Here is a 19680-nt window from a genome sequence, read left to right as displayed (position 1 = left end):
TACTTCATATGTTACGTCGGAGAGTCAAGTTATTCTGTAAGGACCGAAATAACGCACAAGAAATGTTTCGGAAAGTCCCACTTTTCGTACTGAAGTAAAGGCCCAAACTAAGTCGCCAGCGCTGTAGTGGTCTGGTCGGTGTGTCTCGTCATGTGGTCGTTTAACAGCTGCTTGAGCGTCCATTGATGCACAGTTTCGCCAACTGTCTCGCTTCTTCAGGTATTTCAGTTCTTTTGCTCTACGTCTACATACATGGAAAGCATATCCGCCAATGTATTGTTGAATCTTTCTGTCAAGCCATTAGTTTGTGGATGATATGCGATCGTTAAAACATGAGATGTCTGACACAATCGATTTAGGCGAGAAAAACGAATGTCCTCGATTCCTTATTTCTTTTGGAGCCCCATGCTTCAAAGTGATTTCTTTTCCTAAATCTCGGTGGCTTCAGCAGTTGGTAATCGTGAATCCCGTCGGATAATCTGTGCAAACTATGATCCATCGGATCCCACTTCACGTAACTGGAAAGAGATCCATTCCAATTTCGGCAGATGGTACGTCTGGAGGTTTTATCGGTTGAAACTGTCCCGATGGAAGTTGAGGTGAAGATTTCCGTCTTTGACATCCTCGGCAGTGTGCATATATCGGCGTACGCTTCCAAATAATCCTGGCCAATAGTACTTCCACTTTATTCGTTCACGTTTTGGCAAAAGCGAGATGACCGGCGATTGGGGCATCATGAAGACGCTTCAAGATGTCATGGCAAAATTCTTTTGGTACAACCAGAAGCCATTGAAGTCTCTTAAGATCAGTTTTTCTTGTACAACACATTGTTCCTCATTTGAAAATTTTGGTAACCGTCACCTTTCTTCTGAATAATGGACTTCAAGCATTTATCCTTCATTTGCTCTTTTCTATAATAGCCGCAGTTCATAGCTATCACTGAGCCATTCAGTCCACGCCAAGTTAGAACAAGCTTCGTTACAATATATTCCAAAATCTATTATTAAAAACATCAAACTCTTGAAATTAATTATTCTTAACCCCTTCAAGGGCCATTTCTTCTAATTATGGTATATTAAAATATTTTTAGGATTGAGATTCGCATAAGAAGAGATTCATTTAACTTACTAGATAATTATTAATTAACCCAATTAAATTTAAGTAACAAAACACGGCATTTTGTGCGAGATAAGGAACTGAAGCATCCAAGTTTCTGTCTTGCTGAAAAATGCGTCAGAACTTATTCCAATCTATATAACTTCATTCGAAGATAGATAAATTTGGTGGGAAACATACTTCCCATGGCCCATGAAAGGGTTAACCCTTATATATTATATTATATAACCCTTATATATTTTATTATATTATACAACCCTTTCATTTTATTATATAAAAATACAGAAGTTACATCTTAAAAAATATTGAAATAGTGACTCGTTATCGAGAATATGCTAATGGATAAAAAATATTTTAACAAAAATTCACACTTTAAACATGAAAACGAGCTAAATAAGAGTGTGTAGAAATGGGTAGACAGTATAGACCAAGACGAATTTGATGCATGTCAAAACATGAGCAATGTGGTGAAGAGTCATTTTGTTATGCGACAGCTTGAAGGAAGATCGGATACTCTTCATCCCCGGATTCAGAAAATATCGGTGCTTTCGCACGGATGGAGGAGGTGTTTATTTCTTAAAAAGGTAAAAGATGCGAGACGAGATGAAAGGAGGCGATGTTTACATTTAGCAACACGGTGAATTGACATTCGCAAAATTAGGAGGTGTAACAACCAAGCCATACTTACTAGTGCACACATCCATCAATACCCAGAGTTTTAATAATGCTGCTTAACCCTTCAGCACACGGCCAGGGCATTTCGACCCAAAACTGTCAGGCACTTACTCCGTATCTTATTGCCCATTTGTATAAAAACAAAATATGATCAGAGAATTTTCATGCAAATATGTTCTATTTAAGGCAATGATTAGCTCCCTTTTTTTCCCCTGTCTTTTTAGTAATTATTTCCTTTCTCCTATTCCATTCATATAAAATATGTTTTAAAAAAGTTTTTTTTTCTGTATCAAAATATTGAAAGAATCTACATTTTACAAGAGAAATGTCTCAAAAATTTAAAAAAGCTTTAAAATACAACTCAGAAAATTCAAATCTTTTGTCTTTCCTTTTTTTTTTATATACATATTCAAAAAAGCTTATCATTCCTCATTCAGAATAAAATGAATTTTCAACAATAATTTCAAGATAATTTATTCATATAATGAGAGCGTATTTTATATAAGGATTTGCTACTTGCTTTACACGAACAGGGGTGTTTGTGGGACCCCAAAAAATCCCCTGAAACTTTTACGGACTTACTACCGACATTTTGGAGTTTCGAGAAGGGGGGGGGGAGAAAAGAAAAATTACAATTATGAAGTATTGAATGACCTAATTATAAAAGTTCAATGAATTACTTTTTTTGAAAAATTAAGACCTTTGAACCCAGATCACGTGATCGCACATCTGGTCGAACGAAGTCTCTCCCCTTTTTTTCTGCCGCGCCTACTTGCCGAAAAGAATCCAGAAGAGAATGTCCGAGAACCGGGAGAATGAGTCATAACTCGCAATAAGGAAAGAACAAAAAAGAAGTTTTTTCCCCCTTTTCATGCATTATCACTGTCTTTGGAGAAAGAAAGGAAAAGTTTTCACCACACACACTGACCTTGCGTTTTCTGCTTTCAAAGCAAACAAAATTACCCAGATCAAAATAAATAATTCATTATTATTCCTACTTCCTTTTGAACGATGATCCCCGGAATTTCCGGGTATCGAAGTTCAAAATCCCCGGAATTCCGGGGTTTCCCCGGAGCACAAACACCCCTGCACGAAGGAAAAGTTTTAAAATCAGATTATCTACAGCATTCCATCTCAGATTCGTTCCTATTTTGTATCGTGTCCCTTGTACAAAATTTCATCGACATCTTAAGAACCCGAGTTATTATTTTGACTATCCATCCGACACACTCGCGAGAAAGTCTTTCCATATCTGCTGTTCACATTCATACACCATCAAAGCCGTAACGTTAGTAAAATCACAAACAGATTATTTGTAATTTGTTTTTATTGAATTATTTAATTTGTATTTTGTATCCTTTGTATAGTTATTCATACAGTAAATATTAATACTGAACATAGATGGCACAGAAGCTCTAACCATACGTATATTTGGAATGTGAGGGAAGTGCACTGATGCACTCTTTTATTGCAAACACTTCAGAGTGTTGGTGTGAAACTGGGGCAATGAGGCACCGCTAGCTCTCAGTAGCGGCAAAAGGCATTCGTTCGCTCCTTGTTAGCGGCAAATTCTTCATTTAAATCTATATTAAGTGTTACCTTATATGTGTGTGATCATCGTCCATGTGTGTTATCTATGCGTGTGTGCGAAAATAAATAAGAAAAAGACAAGAAAGCATCGTTCCTTGCATTAAACACATACACACACAACTACAATCTCACACTAGCACATAATGGAGTCGATTTGACCAACACTCCGGTAAAAAAATGACACATTTTTTAAAATTGATTTTTGCTTTTTCATCTTATTCTAGGCAGTAATAGGTGTACAAATTTATGAATTCATAGTATTTTCTTAACAAAAGAGAAAAGATGAGGTTCAAAAGACCCCGTGCGTGCGCTGATGGGTTAAGAGTAGTCGGAGTGCAGAATTCGCAACCCATTTCGATTGCGACTTTTCAGCTGTAAATTACAACGTTCAATGGCGTCTTACAGGAATGTTTGTTTGTTTGTGTGTGTGTGTGTGTGTGTGTGTGTGTGTGCCAATGACATCATTTTCACTATTTTTTTAAGGCAACATGTCGCTTATTCTTTTTGTATTCCTTACCTCAGCAGTGCTTTCGTGAGTTCCACTTCTAACTGCAGCTCCATTTGTTGTATCTCTTGAGGGGTCAGGTGTTTCCAATTGTTGACCGCCAAGACGATCACTGCACGGTGGGTCTCCTCTCTCCAGCCGTAGTCCGGCTGCCTCACCGAGAGAATCCAGTCGATGCCGCCCAGGGGCTGCGATACGCACACGTTGGGCTTCTCAGCTGGGGTACCCTCCCCTCTGTAACCCCAATCTCGATTGGCCTCAGAAGGATCATCGAAATCATCATAACTGCCATCTGCAACAATTCATTATTGTGAACATATTGTTAATGGAAGCAAGAAAAAGCATGCCTCATAATCATCTATCATTAGAATACGCGGGGCTGTTAATCGAATTTTACAATTTAGAAGCTAGTTAAAGTGTATAGAAACAGATATACAAAGTAAAAAATATCCATTGTTTGACAATATGATTCATTGAAATTGTTGTATTCATTATGTTCTATCATGCCAACAAATGATATGAAGATCATTCACACAGTACGTATATTAAGTAGCAAGATATCATTAAATTTCCTATATAATGCACAAGCTTTTATTCTTCAAAAATTTGATTTAACCTTAACACTGTAACAAGCGATAGAATTGATTTCTTGATTGTAATTAGGGGATTACCATCAAGAACTTTTTTTACTAAGAAACTGCTCTTCAAAAATAAGCTAAGATTTAGAAGCTATATCACATGGAATTACTATTTTGCACGCAAAACTAAAAACGTTCCAGACGGATGGAACCAATTTGATGAGATGTGCGGCTAAACGAGAAAAAGCACTAATCAGTCTTCCTTTTTGGCACATTACCGCACAGTTAAACAAAATAAAGAATATGCATTTTTATTTTCTAATATACGAAGTTCGCAGAAAATATTGTAACCGCCAAAAAAATCGAACACGAGACTTTGACCTCTCAGAATTCGGAAAACATTTTTGACATCAAGCCCGGGTGCGACAGAAAAAAAGTATCTATCCGGCTGTTTGTATACGAGTTAACTATAAAATACAGGGAGCTAGATGAATAGAAGTCGGTACGCAGATTTAACATGTATAAGGTAGATATGCATCAAATTGAGACAAATTCAAATAAGGGATTGAGTGCTTATCGATCTGGGGGAAAAAAACATGTAAAAGAACGTATTTCAGAAACGTGTCAACGCGATGACTCAAAAACGCATTCACTCAACGGTATCAAATTTGGCACTTAATATTTGTAAGAACAGAAATAGTTACGTGTCCAATTTGCTTGTCAGTCGGGAAAAAGGCGTTTAAAGCGATTAATTAACGTTAAACGTTTAATTCGATTTTTCGATATTATTAACCGCATGCCTGGGATTAATCGCCAAAAAAAGTCAATTATACGATACATTCAGCAAAAAATGCTCCATTCATGCCAAAGGTGACTATTTCGTAATTACTGTACTCCAATGCCATGCAGTGTGTTCTCAGCCTCATCCAAGGCATACAATTTCTTGCGAGCACCTTGATTAGAGAGTAAGCGAGGGAGATCACTCCCGCTGGTTTCTTGTTTCATTTCTTTCATTCACAATATTTATTGTTCAATGGAGCTACCGCTGTTTGGATTAAGACGCTCCAGGAATATATACGAAATGCCTTCATTCTTACACAAGTAAATTATTTCTTGTTTGACAAGTTATTTTTTAATGAAAAAATAACAGCGTATCAACGTACGAGTCATTTTTTTCCCCGTAGAGTTAAATATTTTTACACATTAAGCAAACAAAAAGAGAAATGAATGAATGGTGAGTCATTCATAATCAGGTCAATTCCAAGTGATAAAATACAGAACGCTTGATGCCTAGTTGAAATTTGATGCACAACTTTGCATTAACCCAATACAGACATCATTTCAATTCGCTACTCCTCTTCTAATCTTGCTCAGTCTTGAAATGCAGAAAATTGGTTCGCTTGAGATAAGTAGTGACTGCTGTTAAATGATTATTTCACAACTGATGACGGATTTCACAGAAAGCGAACCGAAACCTTTCTTCCGTCAAACTGTCAATCTGGGCCGTGGACACACGAGGCACTTTCGCCGGAATGATGCAAGACATCCGGCCTTGAATACTTCCTGAAATCCATTTCAGTCCGGCAATTAATGTGCTCTTCCTTGACGGATGGATCCGGAAGACGCCTCCTTCTGTTTGGGTGGCCCACGGGCAATGAGGCCCTTCATAACTCATGCTGAATTAAACACTTTTCGTATGAAATATGTTGAGTGAACAGCTGAATCAGCGGGAGTGGTCTCAGTAAAACTTAAGCGCGTACTCCAACAAGGTTCTGCCAGAGAAAGCCTCGCGCGTTTCAGAACATTGGCGTGAATTCAGAAATTACCAAATTTGTCGTGTGATCCTCTTCGAATATTTTGGAGATTAATCCCTGGCACATTATTAATAGTATTAGAAAATCAAATTGGCGTTTTAGAAGCGTTTTTTATTCCCAACCGATTTGAACCAAAAAAATTTGACAGAAATGCAATTGCAGTCACCAAATCACACACCATATTTGATACGTTTAAGCCATTACGTTTATATGCTTTTGATAGTACAGTTCAACAGATGGTCCATTCCTTGTTGGATTTGGTTCAAAATTTAATAGATGTATATACTATAGATGTTAAATCAGTGAACCGAATTTGATCCGTCCAGCTACATTTCTGTTTTTTAGTTACTATTTAAACTTATATTTGAACAGTTGGACACAGACTTTTTCTGAATAGTCTATGCTCAAAAATCGGCAGAAATTTAGCTTAAGGTCCGTATACCAACATTCATCCATCTAGATCAAAGCGCTTTTTAGTTCTTTCTCACAGACATAATGCCAAAAATGCGTTTTTAAAATTCTGAAAAGTCGGAAACATGCAGATTCGTTGAAATCGTGAATTCGAATTTTTTGACAATCACAATACTATCTCCGTACTTCATATACGAGTGCTCAAAAGTATGTTTTTCGAACTCGGAATAATCGGAAATGCTAAGGTTGAATTCTTAACGATTTCACTAGCACTAAAAAAACAAAGTTTAGCAATACTCCTTTCCTTTCGTCACTTCTTATACGAGAAAGTAAAAGGGTAGCAAAATTTTGTTCCGTCTATTATCCGAGGTCCATTTGTCAAGATCGAATGTTTAGAGAGATACAATGTATTCTTTTCCCTAATAAGTTCCCATGTCGAGTTATTTTAATAGTGACAGTTACAGCATTGCGACTTCCTGCAACCTCAGACAAGGAAACTGAGCACTCTGCCAGATCGCAAAACAAGTGCTGAGCTGACGAATTCTTATCTTCATCTGGATGATTCAAGTGGCGTGAAAAGCCGATATTTAATCGAAATGGGTTTTTAACTTCCTCTTGAAATATAAAAAGTGTCCGACAGACAATATTACAGAGTTCTCGCTGCAAGAATGCGCGATTACGTTTCATCTGCAATAAAAACGAAATGCCCTGGCATCATAGATCAGACTAGTCAGTATCGAGATACGAATGGGTCCAGCTTAAAAAATCGGCGCATACAATGGGAAATTATTACACTATTTTTTTTTTTTTTAAATATGAAACAGAAATAATGAAAAAATTTCAGTTCAAAACTTGCAACTAACTTTTTTTTCAAGAATATTCTCTCTCTCTCTCTCTCTATATATATATATATATATATATATATATACATAGTTAAGAACAATTTTTAAAAAAAGAAAATCATTTTTTTATTTTCTCGTCTACAAAATATAGAAAAAATAAGCGTAAAAAAAAAATCAAATTGGCGAATCTGCACATTTTAGACCTTCCCGAATTCGAAAAGTACATCTTTGGAAAATATTTGACAAAGCTAACTCAAAAATGCTTTCAGCTAGATGGATGAAATCTGGTATGTGGTCTTTCATTTTGTAGATTCCATCAAATGTTGAGCAAAATGTACTGAAGTTTGTCCAACTGTTCAAATTATATGCTAACACGATAACTACAAAGTGAAGCGAGCTAGGTTTATAAAATTTGGTATACAGATTTAACATCTATACAGTAGAAACCTATCACATTTTGCACCAAATTGAGCAATGGGTTGTGCGATTCTGTAGGTATGTATTTTCAGAATCATTTGAACGCGATAATTCAGAAAGAAAATGCCTCACACATACGAATTTGGTACGAGATTTTATAATTACAATTGTAATACTGAATGAAAATTTTGGTTTTAATCGACTGAGAAAAAACGCGTACAAAACAAATACATTTTTATTAGATCAGAATAGCAAATCCGTATTCAGTTAATTGATAATGTATCCCATGTCAAAAACAAATTCTTAAGATACGACCTGGACACATTCTGTCTCGGTTGTGTAGTGAGAGAAGGACAAGGAGAAACCAGTTTTAAAAAGCGAAGGCAGCATTTTCTTTAAACAGTTTTTTTTAAGTTAGAAATCTACGAATGAGATGAGAGAAACCGCAAATATTACTATTGCAAAAAGTCCATTTATCCTATCTGCCATTATTGTATTCTTCAGAGAAATCTAGCATTCCGCAGGCATGTATTTGTGCAGGTTGAGGTTCGAACTCGCAACGTTAGGGTTCATAGCCGAGTAACAAAGCCACTAGACAAAAGTGTACACTCTTCTCCGGAAGTTGTTATCTGGCTTATGTTACCACCACAATAGTCCCCCGCCAGTGAGTCGGTAGAGTTTTATCAGCCAGTTATGGCGAGCGACGAACGTGATTATCGCGCCAGGCTTTATGGCGAGTGACGAACGTTGATATCGCGCCAAGTGTTATGGCGGGCGACGGCGAGCGTCTGTGAGTGGTTGCTGCCGGTAGATGGAGCCACGACAGCTGAATGAAGGATACGGTTGTTCAGAACCAGGGTCACCAACGTGCAGGTTGAGGTTCGAACTCGCAACGTTCGAGTTCATAGCCGAGTAACAAAGCCACTAGACAAAAGTGTACACTCTTCTCCGGAAGTTGTTATCTGGCTTATGTTACCACCACATATTCATTAGCTCAAATGAAGAAAAGTCAGATAAGTTTTATAGACTCGTTGATAAAAATTTAGATCGAAAAAGACATTTTAAAAATTTTATTTGAATGATTAGTCTTCAGTTAAGCTTGAGAATAAGTCATTGGAAAATGCGAAATGTTTTCAATGAGTCTTAAACTATCTAACCATTAACCATCTAACCTAAACTATCTAACCATTGCCTTTTTTAAACTCTCCCCTCTAACGCTTTAAATATTTCGATACAATCTTAAGAGGCAGAAAAATGACACATTTAACGAAAATGTGCATTTTTAAAAATGTTTGCAGATGTAGACATTAACAAAAGGGGAAATGTAATGCAAAAATATTACACAATAACTACATATTCTGAACTAGAACACGGGATGCTTTAAACGTAAGCGAAGAAAAGTCCAAGCACAAAAAAAAAATCTCCAAGATAATCAGGGACTTATGACCACTCCACTAACGTCACAATATCACAATTAACAGTTGAGAAGAATTGTACGATGTATTCGGTAAAACATGACTGGGTAACTATTCTAAGCGATGGTAAATACTAAAAAAGCAATTCGTCAGATGTTAAAAAAATGGAATCAAAATAAAAATTAAAGATTTTATACGAATTCTTAATTAATGGGAAAAACGAGACTATTGGAACTATTTTTCAAATGGGAGCAAATTTGGAGCCCCTGGTCACTTCATCGAATCGATAAAAAAGTATTCTTCCTAAACTCCGTTTCATACATCACATTTTATCTCCATTGCTGATAGGGTCTAAAGTTTAATAATCTGATAAAGTTAGATTTGAGAACTAAATAGCTCATCAATGAAAATAAACAAAAAGAAACCGGAAGCATTACGCAGCTAAATAGATGACGTTCTCTCCTCCTACTGTCTTTTTTGAAAGAGTTCAGTATAGTCATCAGCCCTTTTAGGATGCACATGAAGAAAAATTCATGATTACAAGAAAATTTAAAAAATCCAGAATGATTTGCACATATATTTTGAAAAACTCGGCATCTGCATGAACGAGCCTTGCAACTCACTTCAGCTTGATTTCATTAACACAAATATTATAGCTGATAAAATGACTTATGAATTAACATTTTTGGGACATTAAAACACAATAGCATATTCATCGGGAAATCCAAACAAAGTGGGATGCTGGCGCCATTTATTTAATAAAATTGTTAAGAAATTTCCGGGGTTCGTTTGGGTAGTGGGGGTTATATGGTGTGAAGAACGCTCAATCGGCAGTAGAAAATAAACGTCGCCAACGACGTTTATTTACACGAAGACACACAGGACAGCACAAAGGCGACAACTATATACAGCACAACAGACGATTATCTTCAGCCGAGACGTGCAGCATACAACAGCAACATACAACAGATTCTACTGCAGACAGTAGCATACAGCTTAATTCAGCATTAGCTTCACTTCGTCGCTGCTCCGCTTATGTCTGGAAGGCTAGCTCTTTACCGCCGATCCCGACTACTCTGCCCTAGCAGCTGCGGCAGCTTCCTTTTATAGGTCTCAGGAGGCGGGGCTAGACGCCTCTCAACCAATCAGGAACGTTCGAGGCGTATCTCCGTTCCTACTGGACGGATCGGGAAAATTATCGATGTTCCGGGTATTATCTATTTGGGCCAAAGTCGCCAAGTTTGTCGTAAAGCTCCGGGACACTCCGACGCGACACCGGACTCCGTGCCATACAGATGACTGTAAAACATTCTTTCCGATGGTGGAACCAACTATGCTGGGAAGCAGCATTACAGATTCGTAACAATATATACACACACACAACACCGTCTCAAAGTGACGGTGTTGTGTGTGTGTATATATATCAGTCAAACACAATTTCAAAATTTATCGCTTAATACTATGCCCCGTTTTTAACATAAGCGTTTCAGGTATTCGTCTATATATTGAAAACACCGACTTCCGACCACATCGCAGAACGACACACGGTCATATTACAAAAAAAAAAAGTTAAGATTATAATAGTTTGTTTAAAACAAACTGTTATATTGTTATTTTTCTATGTTTTTTCATAGAAGACAGTAAAGGAGGTTTACTATACGAATTTTGAATTCAAAACGTATTTGACAATGGGTTGGAGTTCTTCAAAATCTAATAAAAAGTATAAAAGTACTAAGTGGAAAAGGATATCTAACTTATAGCTACGTCAATAAATAGAAAAATTACTATAGAATTATAATTCGTAGCAACTAAATGCCTGGCGAAATGTTTTTATTGCAGTGTTTCTACGCTTGCATTATCAATACCAAGAGAACGCTGATGGTGAGTGCAAGTATCGACAAATATTTTTTAAACACAAGGCGGCATTACTTCTACATCATACAAGCATAAGGCCTATTTTAAGAAACTGTGCTATAATAATTACTCTGTCAATGTCTGTGTAAAAAAAAAAAAAAAAAAAAAATACAAATGGATATGTTATGGAATTCAGGAACAATAATTTGCGGAATTAAAATGAATACAGTGATTGCCATTTTAGTCTAAATTAAGTTATAAAATTGTATAACTGGTTTTAAACAGTTTAAAGTTTAGAATAGGAAGTAGTATGTTGGATGTTTTGACTTTAAAAATGAGGTAATTAATAAATTTCTCTGCCAAAAGTAAAAATTCAGATAAAAAAATATTTACCCAAGAAAATAAACGTTTATAATAATTTTTTTTAAAAAAAATATGATTTGGTATATCAATATTGAAAATTTTTAACTCCTGCGATCAAGGAAAACAATTTTCAACGAAAGGAAAATCTTTAAATTACAATTTTCTCAAGATCTTTCTTTCCATAAAAATTCCTCCCGTTAACACGCTAACTCAAAACTTCAAAACTTAAGTGTAAAAGATAATTCAGTTGTGAAGTTAGACAGTTATTGCTTATACACGAGATACCCACATTACACTTTGTAACAACTCAACTCTGTGTATAGCTGGAACAACTCTTGATTTTTTTTAAAGTTTCGAATTGCTGTAGTTTCGATTTTAAGTAAACAAGAATTAAGAAAGAATCAACAAGAATTAAGTAACAAGAGTAAAACAAGAATTCGAATTGCGTTTGCTTATGTCAGTCATTTATTGCATAAGATAATTGTCTGAAAGTTACAACGCAAGTTTAAAATAATGTGGAAACAAAAAGAGGCAAAATCTCTGCAGTTGGTGGAAAACAATCATTTATAAGCATTTATATCAAAATTCAATTGCAAATTACTGAAAAAAAATGCATATTTATATGCTTTCCCCTAACTAACTTGCATTCCAAAAATTCTAAGATTATGGGTCGTTTCACAAATTACTAGCCAACCGCTTTAACTTGTATGCAAAGGTCATCAAGACTCCGGCATTAAAATTTTGAAACGGTAGACTGTTTCGGTCAATTTTCATCAAAATTAAAAATTGCCCTGTTTCTCAAAAAATATATTTTTATAGAACTCATCATTATTATTGATAAAACATCTTAAAATAATAAAAAAAAAATCAATAAAAATCCATTTAAAAAAATTGTTTCCAGCATAGTCGGTCACCTTATATTACTTTTCTACGATTTCCGCTTGAAATTAAAACAAAGTTCTATGATATCCAAATATAAACTTTTAAATAAGTGCTCAGGGCTCTGACCCTCAGAAGCTACTGCACCCCTTTTTCGTGGTAACGCGGGCACAACATCATCAATTTTTAAAATATATCGGCGCAGCTCATTTTTTGGCAACATTATCATTACTGAAATTTTCAATTTTATTAATTGAGAATTATTCCAATAATATGAAATTCCAAAATAAGCAACTGAAAATAATCCGAATTTAATCCAAAATATCCCCCAAGATGCTACCAAAATAAAGCGACTTGCATCACGATTTCTCCCCAAAAGATGACCGAACATTAAGCAAATATAAAGTTTAGACACTCAAGATTCGATGTCTCTTCAACTGAAACCAGCCTCCGATTATACGCTTCACCGATTATTTTAACCCTCTGATAACATTTATCTTGCATCTGGTTTTTGATTAAAGTTTTGATTATTTTCAGCAGAATCTTTAATCATTGTTTAGTTTTCAAAAATACACGTTTGTTCAAAATTAGATACATAGTTGCAATATTCCAGTTCAATAGGCTAAATCTTTTTTTAAATCTAAATCGCATTATACTTAATTATAAAATAATATCAATAGAATATTACGCCAAAGAATAAGTAGGAAAAAACAAAAACAGAAGAAACTCCGCAAAGAGTGTCAACAGTCAAATGTTAACAGAGTCATACAAATGTTTCAGATTGTTTCACTGAACGGTTTTACAACTGCACTTAGTCCATTACTTCGCTTGCGCTGCAAAATATTAAATTCTTGTCGCGTTATCAAAAATTTCATTCATTCAGATGGAAGAACACGTAAAAGAAATCAAGATGAGACTAACGTCAGAAAAAAGAAGTTTAATTGAGTTCAAAAATAGGCTTACCCACAGTCACCAAATGTATAATTTTAATAAAAAACACTTTCTATAGAGAAGCCATACTTTCCAAAATTTCCCACAAAAATAAGGTAAAAACATTACCTTTAAAATTCAAAAAATACATTTTTAATAGTTTTATTTCCGTGCCCTTTTTTATTCTCAAAAACTTTTAAAAAATTTGTTTTCAATCTAAAACTAAGTTATGATCTATCAAAATATTCAATCGTACGCTTTTGTCAGTCCTAATATTAAGACGAACAAATTTCCCTTTTTGAACATTATCTCCGAAATAGGATTTTCATTTCGAAATACATAAATTTGTTACTTTACACCGCAGTAATCTGTAGAAGATTGATTCACTTAGATTCTTGTTTTTTTGTCGTACCAAATAAGATATTACAATTTAAAAAAATTGCATTCCGTATAAATCGTTTTCACTCGGAAAAGTCAACAATCTGGACTAACAAGCTGGTCTCTAAAGCCGGCTAGTTCACTTGCAATTCATGACTGTACAGCATCCAAGTTTGAGCACAATGTAAGCAGATGCTCAACATTAACGTACGCTGTAATAATTAAGTGAACACAATGAAAAGTTAGGAACCTCCTCATTCGTACTCGACAAAGGAGATAATTCACAGAAATGGTAAGAAAGACAATTAATAGAATTTGTACTTAAAATTATTTTGCAAACAGTCTCATCTTAGAGGCCCTAGGCAGCCACCTAACAGGTAATCGTTCATTGATACATCAGCATATATTATAACACCTAAAATTAAAGTCAATGGAGGAAGAAGTATCGAGAACATAATTTTAGAGGGCTGAATATAATTTTGACTTAGCATAGTATTTCATAAACTAGTCTTTAAAAAACTTCAAATTATCAATAGTCATTATGGTTGACGGCATAAAGATAAAGTTATCTGCCGAAGATTTTACCAATTTTATCACAAGTAAGAATTTTAGCGTCGACTTGCAGCAATTGAATTTGAAAATAATAACTCCTACTTTCATGTAATACATAAATGAATCGAGGATTCTTTTCTATTTTTAATCTCGGGATCTTGCATTATAACATTAAATCACCGCAGAATTAGGGGTGAAATATATAGAAATAGGCCTTCATTTTTCTTCAGCGAAATTTATTACTTGATACTCCCATCATTTATCATAATGATCTCGTCATAAATAATCCCTCCACTCCATTTAAACATAGTTATGCAGTAAAGAATCCACTAGAGCTGGCACCCACCCATTTTGCTTAATGTGGATATAGAAAGAGTTTTCACTTCCTAACACAAGATTTTTTTTTTTTCAAATATTTCATACCAAAGCTCGATCCTGTTCATATTTTCCATCATATGTCATGTACTGTTCTGTACGGCTAAAAAATTAGCACAGAGGAATGAAGAATAAATATATTAAACATATTTTTAGATAAATTATATGTCTAATTCATTTCAAGGAAACAATGTGCATAGTGCATTATAAAAACACCACATTACTACAAAATAATTTCGCTGATCACTAATAAATAACAACACGTACGTACCGGGATACCGAATACCGGTATTTTGAGCCATTCGTACAATTTTGTAATACCGGTATTCACAGGTTTGAATACCGTTTTTTCGGTATCTACTAGTCATTTTTTTTTTACTCCTAATGATGGAACGACTTTTGAAACCGAGAAATCGAATCCAAAAAGCAATAATCGACTTAAACCTGCATATTAATTTTTCAGATAGTGAATTCGATTTAATATCTAGAATTGTATCAGCTACACTTCAATAAAACTGGCTGTTGAGGCATTATGTCGGAAAGATTCTAATTTATTAACAGCTAATGCAGCAATAAATTTCATGTTGCACTCACTGAAAGAACAGCACACATCACTATCTGAAGAATTATATATTACATTGAAAAATCGTACAGAAGAAAGGCATACCGAAATAGAAAATGTCTTACTGTATTTAAATCATTATGATTTTAAAAATGAAAATGAAAAAGAAAAGAGATTAATTCAAATCTGATCAAGATTGTCATAAATTTTCTTAAAATATTTTACCCACAAACCTATCCACATTCAGAAGAATTCGGTTCAGTTATCGAAGATTATGATGACACTAATGTCGATAGTGAAAAGGAATTGCCTCTTGAACAAAAATTAGAAATAGCGATAAATAGAAAAATGTCGACGAACCAAAATATAATTCAGAAATCAGCTATATCCAAAACCTTCCGACGAGAAGTCGATTTATTTGAAGATGAGGGATTTAGAGGTAAATACTTGGAAAAAGTATATCGCGCATTGCTAACAATACCACCAACTAGCGTAGATGCCGAAAGAGCGTCTTCGACAGCTGGTCATTTTTGCATAAAATTACGTCCCAGGCTTAATGACAGTACAATTGATGCCGTATGTTTTTTTATGATGACATTTCAAAAATTTGTATTAGTACCACAGGCTGAATAGTGATATTTACATTCTTTTGTGATTTAAATAAATAAGATGTTCCTTTACTTTTTTTTTGTGATCCTTTATATACTGTAATAATTTATAAGTTACAAATTATTTTTTGTGATATTTACACTCTCTAATAAAACAAAGAAACACGTGTGTTTTCTTTCTTTTCCTGAAATTTCTACTACCGGTATTAATATCTAAAAAATACCGAATACCTTTATTGAACTTTTGGTCCGATATTGCAATCCCTACACGTACGTGAAGGAGTAGGCTTAAGATTAAGGAATCGAAATTGAACTTTTAAGTTTTTGAAAAATCCAATGCTCAAGCAAAGTACGGTTCTCCCGAATTTATCGGATCTAGTTTAGTAAAGGGAACATTAATTCCTTTAACTATATCCGATAACTATGATGTACATGTCCAATTTACTCTTTTAAAATTGATGGTATTATAAATTATATGCAAAACTGAATGAAAACCGTAAATTATACAACAAACTAATTACAAGTGGAGTGAAATGCAGCTTTTTTCGTGATTTTACATGAAATTTTTTTAATTTTTTACTTTCGCATTCTTTCCTACAATGCACGACTTCGTCCATTTAAGAATTATGACATTGTATACAAAATGTTTTCACCCAATCAACAAAATGAGCTCGCATTTGTTTCCAAAAATTTACCAAGACTGAAAAGGTAAATTAATTTTTAATTTGATATAACACTTGAAAGATAATTCCAGAAAAACCTACACTTGCAGTTATTTCAATACCCGTTTTAAATAAGTGGATCAAAGAAAAAAACACAAGAAACCGAAAGTGATACAGTAAAAAGTTCATTTTATGAACACAATAATAAATAATATACTAAGACTTCCCTATTCAGTGAACCATTTAAGTAAAAATAAATTTACATTCATTATATCTGATTTGTAACACAGTCCTTTTCCACTCAAAAAACAATTTAAATTTTAATAAAATTACAAAAAATTTGATAACTCGAAGCCAGGTTCATTACAAGTCAAAAATTTAAGCTATCCACATTTTACTAATAGCCTACAAAATAAAAACACTTCTGCTTTTAAAATAATTAATAAAATTTCTGGGAAAATTTTATTTTATGCGCACTAAACACCAAAATAAGAATATAAATATGAATAAACGATCTTCAATATTTGATCATTATAAAAATATGCAGTTTAATAAACATTCTGCTCTAGAAGTATTCATTTAATATGTATTTCTTCCATTTACCAAAAGTGATTAACAATAACAATAATAATCGATTATTTCAGATTTCATTTTTGCTGTTAAATTGAAATATACAATATCCTTTTTGAGGGAAGCAGAAATATTTAATAAAAACTCATTCCTTGGAATACGACATTAAAAAGCTTAAACAATTAAAAATTATTTAGCGTATAGTACTTTAACCGAATCATTTTATTGAAAACGAAAATGCATTTATAAAACCAAACTGTAAAATATTTACGAAGTATTGTAAAAAACATAGTACTTACATTTAGCATAAGAAACCGTTGCAAACGTTAACAGAACTAACACGAACGTTAACCAATTCATCTTTTCCAATTCCTACAGAAAACACACTTTTAATCGAACTCTAAGTCCCTCGCGTTCTCAAGTTACAATAAACGGAGTAGAGTTGTACCCACACTGCACCAGGAATCGTTTGCGTACGAAAAGAATGTATGGCGAGTTTAGAAATATTGCCAGTCTAATTGGCGCGCAGCATTATCCAATGTTTAGGATTCGAAGCACTTGACCTCATTAGCTAAATGTTGTTCGGAGAATTATTGATGCTTTTTTTTTATCGTTTGTTGATAGGGTTATTTCTCAATGAAAAAGAGACAGATTCGATACATGAATCAAGAAAAAAAAATTTTTTTACGCTTGCCTATCAACCAATAAGAATCCAATAAAAAGATCAAAGAGAGAAAAAAAAATTCGAGTTTAGTGTTATGTTGAACTTTGAATAGTTCAAATGATTTAATAAATGACACATAATTTTTCCAGGGTTAATATACTGTTATTATAGGATAACAATTTATACTTTCTTTTTTAGCGTAAGATTCTTTATGGGTTCGGGAATACGAAGAATATATTTTACAGTTTAGATTCTCTCTCTTTTTCAGACTTCATAAAATTTTCTGACTAATGCAAACTGATAAATATGCGATTGATGTATAAATGCATTTATGTATAAATTATAAATTTGACATATGTAGTAACTAGAGCATTAATGTGATCTTTCTAATTAGAAGCGAATAAAAACCCTGAGCTACAAAAAAAATGCAGTTATTTTTATAATTATTCTTTAATGATAGCAATGCAGGTAGCTATAAAATTACTTAATTTAAGCATTTGCAGCTAAATTTAATGAACGGAATGAAGATAATTTCAATAAATATTTTGGAAGACTCTGGAATATGTATTTAAAATATTAACCCATTAGCTATCATGATCCCCATTTGGGTTTGTAGGAATTTTACGTACACGATTCGGGACTAAAAATATATTTAGTACGCCTAACAGTTCAGTTCCATTCTACATATATCAGTCAATATTGTGTGTTGCAGAAAGTGTGTATTCCACGATTCGGTTCTTTACAACAAACGAACAAATTTGAAATTCGTTTGTAAGTTGAATAGAACAGAATTGTTATATTTTAAGCATTATATTTTTGGTTTTTTTAAGTATTACATTTAAATATGGCGCATAAATATGTAATTTAGATGTTATAATAACGATATGTTCTCTGTAGAGGTTATAATAACGACCTCAAGTTTTTGTTTTTTATTGAAAACTTTAAAACGGCACTCCTTTTCAAAAATATCAATAATTTTGAAAACAAAACATAATGTGAATATAATTATACTGTAGCATAACTTTTATGCATACCTTTATCTTATTCTGTCAAATATTTAAAAAAATATTTGACAAAAAGAAAGGAAATTATGTCAGAAATGGTTGAAAACTATTTTATAGACAGGAAAGATTAGCATAATGAAAATTTTCCATGTGGGATAAATTGACTATTGATTAATAAAAAAAAATCATTGTCTGTGATCTACTGAAGGTCATTCATTTCTCCGTAAACATTTTTGAATTGTGTATTAATTTGCAGTATATGTTTTCCATGCACTCATTTTTCTTTCCGACTGAACCAACACTTTTCTTATCGCTGAATTTTGCTATTAATTTTCTATACGGAATTCATTTTCTCGAGGCTTCTGCATACGAAATTTGATTTCACTCCGTTCATTAGTTTTAGCTCCCCCAACAGCGGCTCCATTTTTGATAAATGGCAAGGTCATTAATTATAAAATATATTTTATATATTTTATTGAATATCAACGGCATATCAAAAAAAGTTTGCAGTGATAACCAGATTGTATAATCGTCCATCGCTATCTGTAATGCTGGGCGGGGTTAAAATTATCCCTGCCCTTTTGGCCTGTGTCATTATAAATTGCGAAATCATATTATCTGTTTTGACGACTAGAAACCGAGATAGATTTTTGAAATAAGGAAAGTTATTTTATGGCCACCCTCTTCATGCAATAGAGAAGCGTTTGCAGGGGAAGGGGAGGGGCAAATGCCCCCTTGTCGACGAAAGTCTTCAGCCCTTCAGAATGGTTGTGGAAAGTTGCACATTCTCGAATATGATAATTTGAAAACCGAATTAAAGTTAATATGCTGTAAACTGTCGAATTATCCAAGTAATGGTTAAAGAGGTTTGACTGTACATGGCAAAATAATTTATAAGAGTGGCAGGACAATACGG

At 33.8% G+C, this 19680-nt stretch overlaps 1 protein-coding gene across 1 annotated transcript in view; it reads right to left on the bottom strand.

Moving 5' to 3' along the window:
- Window positions 1–17586, bottom strand: part of LOC129976006 (uncharacterized protein CG3556-like) — a 28673-nt gene extending 11087 nt beyond the window's left edge. The window contains exons 1-2 of the mRNA XM_056089335.1: window positions 17396–17586; window positions 3899–4178 (exon numbers count right to left, since the gene is read on the bottom strand). Coding sequence (XP_055945310.1) covers window positions 3899–4178; window positions 17396–17456 — 341 coding nt within the window. The 5' untranslated portion in view covers window positions 17457–17586. The remainder of the gene's footprint in view (window positions 1–3898; window positions 4179–17395) is intronic.
- Window positions 17587–19680: the final 2094 nt, after the last annotated feature.

The sequence above is a fragment of the Argiope bruennichi genome, chromosome 7, assembly GCF_947563725.1.
Source record: "Argiope bruennichi chromosome 7, qqArgBrue1.1, whole genome shotgun sequence".
NCBI classification, from domain to species: Eukaryota; Metazoa; Arthropoda; class Arachnida; order Araneae; family Araneidae; genus Argiope; species Argiope bruennichi.
The sequence above is the reverse complement of the archived record's forward strand: the minus strand, read 5'-3'. Positions and strand labels throughout refer to the sequence as shown.